This window comes from Pelmatolapia mariae, linkage group LG20 (assembly GCF_036321145.2).
Source record: "Pelmatolapia mariae isolate MD_Pm_ZW linkage group LG20, Pm_UMD_F_2, whole genome shotgun sequence".
Classification (NCBI taxonomy): domain Eukaryota; kingdom Metazoa; phylum Chordata; class Actinopteri; order Cichliformes; family Cichlidae; genus Pelmatolapia; species Pelmatolapia mariae.
The window spans coordinates 31,240,407-31,252,830 of NC_086244.1; the positions used below are offsets into that span (position 1 = coordinate 31,240,407).

Genomic DNA, 12,424 nt, shown 5'->3' on the forward strand with positions numbered 1-12,424 from the left:
GTCAGCAGGTAAACAGTATCTGATAGTCATATCCTTAAAAAACAGGAAAGTAAATCCAGCAAAGACCTGGCACAGGACCTGAACGACAACAGTGAGTGTTTATGGCCATCTGTAAAAAACAATGGAGCTCTGTTATAGTTTGGAGATATATCAGTCACATATCAGTCAGAGTTTTGGGGGATCTTGTACCAGAAAGGTATCATCAGATTTTAGTCTATCATGCAGTACAATGTAGAACCCACCCGATTGTCAGCAGCTTCATTTTTCAGCATGATCCCAAATATGTTGCCAGTACAGTAAAAGCATACCTGGATAGAAAAACACACAATGTATTGGCCTCCCCATTGACCTCAACATTACTGAAGGAATCTGGGGAGGCCAATCATCTTGACAGAGAACAAACCAAAAGGGACCAACCATCCAAAGAAGAGCTTTGGATGCCCTGCAAGAGAAGGAGAGAACAATTCCTGAAGACTATTAAAATAAATTATAGGAAAGCTGCCCAAAACAGTTCAGTCTGTGTCGAAGAACAAAGGTGGTCATACCAAATATTGACTAGCTTGGAAGAACTGTGCAGACTGTTTTCATATTTTATGTATGTTTGCACCTATTCCCAGCAAAACACAAAGAAACGAGAGGTGAATTAAGACTTTTTCATGTCCTATATATTAATGGAAAATAAGATGGTGTGTGTAGGACACGTGCACAGGTTATACATCAAAGTCTTTCAGGGGGAGGACTGTTGAGCGTCCTGCCTTGGCTGTCACTCATCAAAGACACTGAGCTCCTGTCACACACACTGGTACACACGGACAAACACAAATACAAAATGCAACCACACACATTAAATGCAGTTGTAAAAACACTAATCAGGCTGCACAGTGACAGCTGCATTGCCAACAGATGGATCGGTTCCATCAGAGTTACTGATTGCGTAGGTGTGGAAAAAGATCTGTATCTGGCTCCGTTCGGTGCAGGTGTTTGAGGAAAGTCACCTGTGTATGCGCTGGAAAGCACAGAGTGACAACAAAGGCTCTTCTAAACATAAATAACACTTTATTTATTGAAAGAATTCAGCAAGGTTGATGCATCTCAGCTTTTTTCATAACTTACACAGTCATCGCTGAATTTAGTGGCTGCTAAACCTACAATCATGTGACAGTTATGAAGGAATACATGCAGTCTGGTCACACTAATATGACCTTCACTGTGATGCAGCACAGCAGGCCAGTGTCATGTTATGAAAAGCTGGTGCAATTAAAGCTCCTCACTTGCACAAATAATGAGGAAAACAAAAAAATCAGCAACAGAAGAAGAGTGTATACAGAAGTTTGAAATACAACCTTCAGTAAGTGAAAACCACAGCAAAAAGCATTACAAAGCATTTACAGGCTTCAGCTCCTCATTTTACTTTTATGATCAATCATTTCTAAATACAGAATAGTTGACTTTTTCTTCTTATTAAAGGCAACTCAGTTGCTTTTCTGTCCAACACATAAAACAGATCTACCCTACCCTGACTATATTTTCATATACTACTTATGTGTTTACATATAAATATTTGAATAGCATGAAACCTTCTCAAACAGATCAATACGATAGGCTTGTATTTGTGATTACAATTGTCTGAACATACAAAACCATTGCTCCGGTGCCAGCAATGTGTTGCCAGACATATGATATGACATATGATAAAGGCTGAGTTTGTGCATATATGTGGAAATAAGCCTGTTTTTCTATCGTGCATATGGGCCTTCAGGATTGATTGACCGACAATCCCGGTCACATTAACCAGGTCACCAGCAGCTCTGCAAACATCACACAGAATCAGAGACAATAAAGGCGCATCCTGATCTGGACTCTGTTTCCCCCGTCTGCAGCGTATTTATAATATTTATGTCCAAAATGCTAACTATAAGTAACTTGACTAGATGTAAATATTCCATGTGATTTTATTACACAAGTAATTATTTCTGGACTTGATTTATTTACATTCAGTTTATCAGTTTATACCAAGTATGTTTTCTTAATGATTATTTCAGATGCATTTTACACAAAATTATTCATTTTTATGAGGCCAAAGAATTTTTTTTCTCTTGAGTGTAGGAAGGGCAAGGGGTATGAGTCTGACCCAAGATCAGGATCTGTCGTCCTTTTTGGGTTTTTTTGGTTTTTTAATTACACTCTGGTTTGTGAGATTCAGAAGTCAGGTCCCTCTTTCTTCAGGTTTTTGTAGTCTGTGGTGATGGCCACAAACTGGGGGGGAAAGTAGAAAAAGACTGTGCTTGTGTACGTTGATTTAACAATCAATCAACAGTAAAACACAGTCAGATTAGAGTTCATGTGCTGCCTTACCTTGTACTGGTATGTCGGGTCAAGTTTATTCCACGGCTCTGGGTTGTTGGTCTTGTCCCAGCTGAAGACACACAGCAAATTAAATGATTAAATCTGATGAAAAATTAATCAAGCTCCCTCCTGAGAGCTTTTTTGTTTCATCCCCGCTTTGTTCAACTGGTAAATAAAATAAGAAAGAAGCTTAAGAAACAACAAGACAGTGCTCCATCCCATGAGGTCTTGTAAAAAGCACTTAGCCATGTCTGCTGTTGTTGGAGTTTCTTATATCAAGCGCTTGGGTAACAGTAGGAGAAGAGAAAGTCCAAGCAAAAAGGCTAAGAGTAGGCAGGACTCCCTGTGACAGAAACCATCATGAAACAAATCCCTCCACTTAGAATGTGAAACACTTATTCATCTCCTCTCCGCACGCCTTTGAATAAATGTTAACAAATGTGCATTTGAGGGTGAAATCAAGACTAGCACAGAAGGACCGGTAGGTGGGGACTGTTTGCTCTTTGGAAGTTGCATGCAATTAAAGTGAAAACAAAACTAAACAGATGTGCAAACCTGAGGAAACACAGGGTCTCCCAGCTGTGACACGTTTCATTAAAAGATGGTGGGATAATGACTTTTAGCTTGTTGTTTTTTGTCAGTTGAAAAGCAGTAATGATAACGAACAATTAAATAATGTTTTTAAAAAGTTCTTACATTTGATCAGAAGTCAGAAATTTAAGGGTGCTTACGTAACATGGGGTCCTCTGGCCAGCCGGATCAGATACAAGGATGCTCCGCCCATTCCCAAACAAATGAAGAAGAACTGGGGGATGAGCTACAGAAAAATAAGAATTAAGCTTCTACACATATTTTACACTTAAACCGTGAAAGACAACACATTTACGCCTACATGCTAATCTGCACCACACTGTTCACTGGTGTATTGGCAGCTGTACCCTTTGCTGCAAGGCCAGGATGCTGTTTTGGTTTAACATAATGGACGTTTGACTTAAAAAGAAAGAGCTCAGGAAACTCAGGAAAGCTGATAAAATACATTTCAGCCAGATGCCTCGCAGACCACCCTGAAGACAGATGAAGACCCCAGGGACTGCCACATCCAGGGCTGATATACAAAGAAGTAATCTGGATATTTTTCTGCCAGCAGCAGTTTGTTTGTCTTATGTGATTTAGAAAAACAGAGCTGGCCTTTATTCCCTTTAAATGATCGTTTGGAGCATTATTTGTATTTCAGCTGGTTTTTCATTTTTGTTTATTTGTCATTCTGCAGTCCTTATTCAAGATAAACTCATACCACCCTGAATATATTCACAAAAATCCATTGTTACCATGTGCACAATAACAGGAAGGGTAGTATAACTTGTCTCTTTGTATGTTACTTTTAGGGAACATGTGGGCTGCGTTGTTCTTTCTTTTGGGATAGAAGTTCACTGGTGACGCTTGATGTTTCTTCTTGGTGAAGCCAAATCTTCTTATTTATTTATTTATTTTACACTTCAGCTAACCTGTCATTTTTAGATTTGTCATCACAGCATCCAAGTGTGTTAAATCCCCACCTCCATGACTGAAAATAAAAAAGAAAATCCAGATTTGTCGGTCACAAAAAACAGAAAGGTTAAAGGTTGTTAAATAACTATTATCACGATGGGAAGCTGTTAGTCCTTTCCAGCACTGCATCATCTTCAGCCTCGTGACTCCTGACAGTCTGCGAGTCGAATGTCTCAGTAAGAAAAAGCACATTCCTTGAATTTCAAGACAGATGCGGCACGTCTTTTTTTTTAAGCTAAGGTGAGGCGCGAAGTGAGCCAACTTATTCAGCTGTGAGAAACTTTCTTCTAAATTAGCTGTCAGCCTTCAGCAATAGCATCATTTATTCAAAAACAGACACTCTATACTTAACATCTGCTGTAACAGAGGTGATCTGAGCAGCTGACCCACTGAAGCTCAGGGGATTAAGTCTTGGCCTGCTGTTGCTCCGTCACCCTGCATCATCCTAGTGAACATGCTGACACACATCTGGCGCATGTGTGCGTGCGTGTTTTATATAATTAAATCTCAGAGGGAAATTTTGTACTTCTGACTTCTCTGTCAGTAACTTCTGAGAATAAATATTCCTTCTTTAAAAAAAAAACTTTTGCTGCTGCTTTTACAGAATTTTCCTGTTATTTCAAATTATATGACATAAATAAAATGACAAACAAATAAATATTTTTTAAGATAAAACTGTTTAATTGTAGTTTAATGCTGTAAATAAAATTCAAATTTGATGCACTGAGTGTAAAATGACACAAAAAATACAGTAAAAGAAGAAACGTTTCTGTATTTTCTTATTATTATTTTCATAATGTGTGATTTAGTACCACATAAACCCACCCTCACCTCCGCGTTTTACAGCTGGCACACCAAACCTGCTGAACTCCATCTGGTCCAATAAAACAATGTGTTTTGGTTCACTTCACCAAAACAATGTGCTGCCACTGTTGATTAGACCTAATTTCAAGTCCTCTGGAAAAGCTTTACTTTGCAAGCAGCGATTTTTCTGCTCTGACATCCCCCGTAGAGACTGACTTTATGCAATGAGCTTTACACTGCCTGAGCCGTCACCGAAACACTAATTTTCACAGTTAATCTTTGTGCCAAGTAATAAGCACTTGCCTGCTTATTTTTTGGAAAGTTGAAAGAAATAGTGTGCAGCATGCCATATTATTTATTTCCAATATGGCAACTGTGCCTTGTCTTCCTGGTCCACATTAGCACTGCTGCAAGTGTTTTTCATCTTTACGAAGCCACCGATGCACAAGGTATTTATTAAGAGGTTAGTGATCACTGATTCTAAGGAACTTTACATGCTGGATTTCCATGTGCCATTTTTTTAGGTTACAAGAATCCTCTGACATTCACACACTTGTGAAAAGTGTATTTTTGGACACAGTCTGTATAACTGACCCTCAGTCTGTCTCTGTCTTAGTGCTGCCACCACCTGTCTGTCTGTCTCATTCTGGTTTTAATCACTGGTTCCATCTCCTCTCTGTCTGTCTCCCTGACTCTCTGTCTACTTTCCCATCTGACCAACGATGCATTCATCTGGCTCATTCTCTGTCTGTGGGGCTCAGACTTTCGGACTCTCTCTAACAGCCTTTCAGTCTCTCCGTCTTTCTGTTTGTTGTAACTTGATCAAGGAGGGTTGTAGAGTCTCACAGGGATTTGCCTCCTGCAGCTCTTCCCTCACTCCCGCTCTCCCTTACAGTCTGTCTCTCAGCATCTCTGCCTGTCAGGATGATAGACCACATCACGGAGCGCTGGTAGAGTCTCATACGGATTTCTTCCCCGCTGTTTCTCTCTCTCTCCCCTTCTCCTGGGAGGCCAGTGAGAAGAAGTTAAAACTCTGTCACTCCCCTCTCTGACAGCAGAGCCGGTTAAAAACTGCAAAAATAATCCCCTGCCCTGTAGGGACAACTCAAATTTAAAAATTTCTTACTAAACATTTGTGAACTGCTTAGATTTTTGTCAGTTTAGATTTAAGGGGTTTGCGGAAGTCGCTGATGTGTTTTTGATGTCTTAAGCTTCTCAGTTCAGCTTGATTTTGAAACGAGCAACTGGAGCAATTTAACAGACTGAAACAGAGCTAAGATAAGATTAGATGAGACAAAATTAGACTTCTAAACATACCTGCTGCTTTAACCAATTCATTTACCTGTTACATACATACACTACTTAGGATGTCATGAAGTTTGCTTTAATACAGGCACTAGAATCAAATCAGTTAGGTGCAGCAATTGTTATATATTATATCAGGCTTTAAGATTGGGCAATATTTTCTTTGAGCATAGACTAAACCAATAAATACATAAACCTGTGGGTTTAATACTGTTGTGTATATTTCTAACAAGCTGGAAAAAAAAGAACCATCCTAGGATTCAAGTGTTTATCCAACCTCACCAGTAACAGACAGAGTTTCTAGTCCAGCTTTGGTTTTGTTTCATTTAGTGAAGCATGTTTGAATAATTTCAAAGCACTTATCCTAAGCAAAATTTCAGAAATGCAGAGCAGTTGATGGATTTCTATTAAAATGTAAGTTACATGTTAAAAGAAGCTGGACATGGCTTATCAAAATTTGAAATACCTAAAAACTGGTCGAGAATTTAAAAGATTACTTACACCGGGGTGCTTCTTAGCATGCTCGACTGCTGCCCGAAACATCATTGCTCCAGTTTACAGTAAATCAGGAACAATGCATGAAAAGAAATGAATTCAGGCCTTTGTTCACAGCAAACACAAGCTTTGCACAGCCGTGCACAGACGGGATTTAGACCTGTTGCTTTCTGGATGTAGAGCTGGGAGAGGCGGGAGGAGGAGGAGGAGGGAGAGGAGGAGGTCGTTTTGCATCTGATTACAGCCACTGCTGTTCCCCTGTTGGGTAATTACACTGTGCTGGACACTGGTTAATAGTTTGTACTCAAACGGAAAAGTTTCGCCCCAGTAAATTGTTATTTGATATCCAGAAAAGAGACATTTGATGCTCTCAGGCCATTCAATTAAAAGAAGTAGGGTGGTCTCCTGCAGAGACCTCAGAGTTTTCTCTGAGGTCTCTGCAGTTTTCTCTACCGTTTCCCTCACTGTGTTTAAAGACTTGTCGGTCATTTGGGAGCTGACTAAAGGAAATGGAAAACCATTTGAACGCTGTGTCCTTTTAAATGCCATTAGGGAATATGAACCCTTGTCAGATCCACAAAGAGAAGACCCAAGTCCTGAATGAGGATCATTCTTGCGTGAGCGTGTTTTGACCCTGAATAATTAAGTTAACCAAATGTTCGTTTTAATGGTGCTAAACCACAATTTACACAATCTTAATGAAATGTGCTTTTTGCGATGTGTCCATATTGCGTGCTCTTTAGCAGCAGATTCTCTGGGCTTGACTTGGCAACCAAAGTCAAGGATGCTCAACCAGCATGTTTGCTTTATTTCAGCACAGTCAGAGAGCTAGATGCACACCAAGTGTGTGAAATGTGGCAACACAGCTTAAGCCATCTTAAAAAAAAGGAAACTCTAAAAAGCAAACATAACCCAGTTTAGTCTGAACACCAGAAGTAACACGTACCCTTCACATTACGGCCGTTGCTGTGATTAAATAAAGGTAAAACCATCAATCAGCAGAGGTCAGGGCGACAACGCTTATCAGCTACACTGTTGCGTTTTGAAGGGTTATTGCACTGATTGATGATGATAGAAGTAGAGCCGCTAACGTACGTGTCGCTCGCTCACGTAAAATGCACGCTGCCTTTGGTCATCAAAAGAAAATGTCCCAGTCTGCCTAATGGACCCGTGTCTCTGATTCACTGCACTTCAATTTAATTAGAAGTGAAAACAAATACAACTCAATTTAATAAACGATGGCCTCACTTCCACAGATGTGTTGTCCCAGATGTCTGTGCTAGATAATAAAGCAGCATCATAAAAGCTGACATGATGAGTGCTGCGGGTAAAACAGGTTTAAATAATTTTCTGTCTACACGTTTTAATTTTTTAAATGATATTTTAGCCTTTTTTTCTTCTTACAAACGAAAATGGATCATTTGCACAGCTAGACCTACAAGGTTTTTCATAACAGCAGAGATTCATTATAATGACTTCATCGGCCTCAGACAAGGTGCCTGCAAAAGGTAATGAATCCCAGAGTGAGACAGGGCCATGGTCCCTCCTGTCAAAGTATAGTGTGTGTGTGTGTGTGTGTGTGTGTGTGTGTGTGTGTGTGTGTGTGTGTGTGTGTGTGTGTGTGTGTGTGTGTGTGTGTGTGTGGTAGTCAGACCTTTTGCAAATTGCAAATGAGTGCCTGGAACTACTCTCAAAGAGACTGTGTGTTTAGTGCCTGCGCTGCTGATGTTGTGGAAACGTCGATCTTTCCACACAGTCACACTCTGTGGACTTGTCTTCCTTTCGGGGGCAAAAGTTAAGTGGTTAACAAACAAAAACTGTAGAATATAAATTAATTATGAATAAATAATTTTTGAAAAAACTTCAATGGTTTTAGTGTCCAGCACAGTTCTTCAGCTGGTTGATTTGGACTGTATAAAACAAATGAACCTATATAAATCTGCTCACATCAAGGTTTGGAAGAGAGTTTATCAAATGTAGTTTTTTGGTGTTTTGAGTATCGCAACGCAAATCTCTTTTAGTTGAGTCATAATTAGGAGAAGCCAGACAGCTAATATCTGAAAAACTCTCCAACAACAGCTTTATAATGATGAAAGTGTCTAAATTAGGTTTGGGGTTTTAAATTGTAAATACTAAAAGGGGGCTAAAAATGAGAAATATGACTGTGTTGGGTTTTTAAAATATATCTTCATTATTAATTTTATACTGGTAAGTTCTTCACTACTGTGGTGCATCGCTTCTTTTTAAGTATGTGTTTGGGAACTTAGGACGCCAATTTCTGTTGTTAATGCAGCAATTCAGCTATATTGTATACAGAGGTCATCTCAATGACTGCGAGGTGCCCAAGATCCGGTGGCTGCAAAACAAGCCTAAATCATCACCCCTCCACCACCATGCTTGGCTGTTGATATGAGGTGTTTGTAATGGCTGGAAACGAGCAAACATTCAAAACTGATAAAAAACTGCTCCAGTAGTGATGCTCACACTGTTTTTATTTACAATTTACACCACAGCCAAACTTTTAAAGAACAGGATTTTCTTTTCTTTTGTGACTCTGTGACATGTTGTGCTTGTCTGATGTAAAAGTGCTGAATGTTGCTGACGTATAGCCGTAACTGTCATTTCTGTTTCTTAAAGATAAACAGCTATAGGGATCAGCTGGAACTAGTTTTATGGCCGTCCACACCCCGAGGATGCAGGGTACAGCCCCAAGGGATAAAAGTGTATCTCTGACCTCTTTTTTGATCCATGTGAGATTACGTGTTCGCACTGAGATACAGCTCACAGGCACTATTCTTTTATGTCTGTGTTTATATTTCCCTTCAAGACTGCGCAGTCAGAGATTCAAATGACAACAATAATCAGGATATATCCAGCGAGCGTTTTACAGCTGATGAGAAGACAGATTCCAAATACCTTTTTTAGTATAAAAGCATAGCCTACTTTTGCCTTCAAAGGCGACTCTGGAAAGTTTGTAGTTCAGTTCAAGTCACTTACAAAGGTGTGAAAAAAGTGACAGGTTTTCACTGAGCAAAAAACTGTTTTAAAACATCCACAAACTTCTCAAAGTGCTCCTGCAGCACAGCCAACTTTCCTCTGTGAAAAACATATAGTATTTTCAAACAAAAAAAGCCTTTAAGATTTTTAAGTAGATAAAAATTCTACTTTTGCATCACACAGTTCCTTGAATAACACTGCAAATATTCACGGGCAACAGAGAAGTGGCTTAAACAGCTGGAATCTTCTTTAAAGGTTACTTATTTGTGCTTTTGAAGTCGGTTACTATACGGCTCCTTTTTCAATAGTATGAATATGAGCTTGCAATAGCCTCTGTTCTTGTGCAGAAATACTCCAAATGATTTTGAGTACACTATCCTTACAGTAATTTTATCTACTCACAGACTGTCCATGTTCTCTGTCAGTGCAGGAAATACCAGCTGTGTCAGGGTCAGTCAGCTCCAAATGCTGATGTTATTGTATAGCATCTACATAAAGCTCCTCTGGTTGGACGGCAGCCAACATGTCCGTTGAAGATGAATCATTAAAGTCCCATTCTGGGAGTCAGGAAACTTGAGACAGTGGTACATGATAGAATTTTTAATGGAGCAATAGATTTAAATTCATGATATTAATGTGTTTTTACTTTGATTGACCACATCAAATGTTTATTTAGCAAAAATATGAGTCATTCCCACAGATTATAAGCGCAGACAGGTCACTTTCTTACAGTGCAATCATCTGCAGGGAAACCTTGAGTCTTTGCATTTATGCTTTTGACACACACCATCTAAACTTGCAGATCAAGCAGACAGGGATCCACTAGGGAATCCTGTTACACTGCAGGAAGTGCTCAAGAAAGGATCGAGGAACACGGCAAAAATCAGGTTGTAGACTTGGACTCCAAACTGCCCAGGTGACATCTAATCAAGCATCTGTGGGAAGCCTCTGAACTATCGGCCAGGAAACCAGGGTTAGATCATCATGCTGTAACCATCATATCACATCTTTCCCTTTTAGGCTCATTTAAATCACCTTTTGCAATGTTAACTGAATTTTAAAAGGTTTCTGCAGAAAACCAAAGTGAATTTTAATTGTAAAACGTAACTGTGGGTGCTTGTAGGAGCTTGCACTAATGGAGGGGGGGGCTGTCTTATTCAAGACAGCCACTGGAGCAGCATGTCAGAGTCAGACTGACAGCAGCTGGCACGGTGAGCTCCGGGAAGGGGATGAGATACTGAAGTGACATTTGCAGGCAAAAAAAACAAGCCCTATTTAAATGTAGTTGGACTTTAAAATGATAAAGAAGTACATGAACATGTAATGATTATGTGAAACTTCTATTTACAATAATCTATCAGATCTCATATTTTTAGATTCATTTAATGATTTCAGTCATTAAGTGTCTCTAAATCAGCAGGTTTAAAGCTGGAGTCACCTTCATGTTTGCATGTGTGTTTATAGTTTAAAAAAAAAGCTATGACTGACGAGAGAGAAGGCATGGGGAGAGATGGAGGAGCTGTCTGCAAGAAAGCATCCCAGACTCACTGTTACCCGGTTTACATCATCCGTAACTATGCCAACAAGACACTCTGCTGACAGGCTATTTCATATATTGCAACCACGAAGACTTCTTTGAACTTTGAACTGGCGGGGAAGTGGATAATTTCACTGAGGATCTGTCTGGAATACAACAAGTTTTACACAGAAGCAAAAACACAACTGATATTGGCCGGCCATTAAGAAAAATAATACCTTTTGTGCATCTGTCACAGCTCCAACTCCAGGTCATTATTTTTTCCTCCCCTTTACAACAGGACTGTGACATGTGCTCTGAGCTGCCTGGCGTTCCTGCTGACCTACAACACTGGAGCTCACAAATAAATCCTCCTAATTGGACACTGGCCAACCTGGTGGCACAAACAGGGTGCAAGACAGAGCAGGCTTGTTTAAGAATACACAAGATCTGCATGGTGTACCTACAGTATCAGCAGCAGTGCTTGACTTGTGCATCACAGCTGTGTGTAGGGTGTACAATAACTGCATCACAGCAATGAGAAGAATAAGACCACTGGAGATCCTAACCTCAGAAAACTGTTAGGATTAAAGAGTTTTTTGCATTTTTTAGAATCTCAACTTAGACATTATTCACCTGCTGTGAACGCTGTGCACTGAATGGTAAGGAGAAGGTAGAGAACATCAGCTGGAGGGTTTTTTCCCCTCAAAATCATTAGGAAAGGCTGGCTGGACTGCAGCGTAGCCATAGAAATAAATCCTGGTTACTAGCATTCATACATAAAAGATTGCCTTGTTTTTGCCCCTTAATCCCTCTAGTTACATTTGAGCCAATCAACCTGCAGTCACTGGCCTGTGTTGGCTCTGATTAGCCAAGTTCAGCCCTGCTGTGGAAACCGTGGGCTATTTTATGAGTGGGGTCGCCACACAGTTGTTTTGGGAAAAGCAGAACGTTCTGAACCTTGAGCACGGTTTAACGCCACATGATGCTATTAGACTTCAGAGGACCGAGAAACAATGCAATGTACACACCCTCCAAGGCAACTCACGGTGTGTCAGACAAGATTCAAAATCTTCAGATGAGTGTGGAGGTATAGATATATACTCTGTCAACAGCAGACCAGATTCACCTGCTGTCCAACGACTCCATGAGAATAAAGTCCAATCAGTTTTAGCATTAAAGGAAATCTGTGGTAAGGATGTGTCTCCTTCAGTCTGGCTGATAAGTTGGCTCTCAGGCGGCTTACATAAACTATTAGTACAAAACACTAAATACTGCTTGCAACTGTATAATAGTGAAGCCAGAGTAAGATTTTGTGTTCATTTGTGCCATCTAGTGGTAGAACAATATACTGCAGCACACAATTTAATTTATTTTTTTACATTTAAAGAGCCCATCTACTTTTACCCGAAA

The 12,424-nt window shown here is 39.9% G+C and overlaps 1 protein-coding gene across 1 annotated transcript; it reads right to left on the reverse strand.

Annotated features, from left to right (window-relative positions):
* Nucleotides 1-1,034: 1,034 nt before the first annotated feature.
* ndufa4l2a (NDUFA4 mitochondrial complex associated like 2a) lies at nucleotides 1,035-6,685 on the reverse strand. The gene is made up of 4 exons (XM_063465270.1): nucleotides 6,505-6,685; nucleotides 3,078-3,163; nucleotides 2,356-2,416; nucleotides 1,035-2,256 (listed from the first exon to the last, which is right to left on the reverse strand). Exons 1-4 carry the CDS (start codon nucleotides 6,547-6,549, stop codon nucleotides 2,200-2,202), a joined length of 249 nt encoding a protein of 82 aa, XP_063321340.1. The 5' UTR covers nucleotides 6,550-6,685; the 3' UTR covers nucleotides 1,035-2,199.
* Nucleotides 6,686-12,424: the final 5,739 nt, after the last annotated feature.

What these genes read in the sequence shown, in the direction of transcription:
- ndufa4l2a (XM_063465270.1), bottom strand. Translation starts at nt 6,549, where the DNA reads ATGATGTTTCGGGCAGCAGTCGAGCATGCTAAGAAGCACCCCGGT. An exon ending in ATGCTAAGAAGCACCCCGGT is followed by an intron (nt 3,164 to 6,504) that starts GTAAGTAATCTT and finishes ATTTTTCTGTAG; the next exon opens with CTCATCCCCCAGTTCTTCTT. An exon ending in GCCAGAGGACCCCATGTTAC is followed by an intron (nt 2,417 to 3,077) that starts GTAAGCACCCTT and finishes GTGTGTCTTCAG; the next exon opens with CTGGGACAAGACCAACAACC.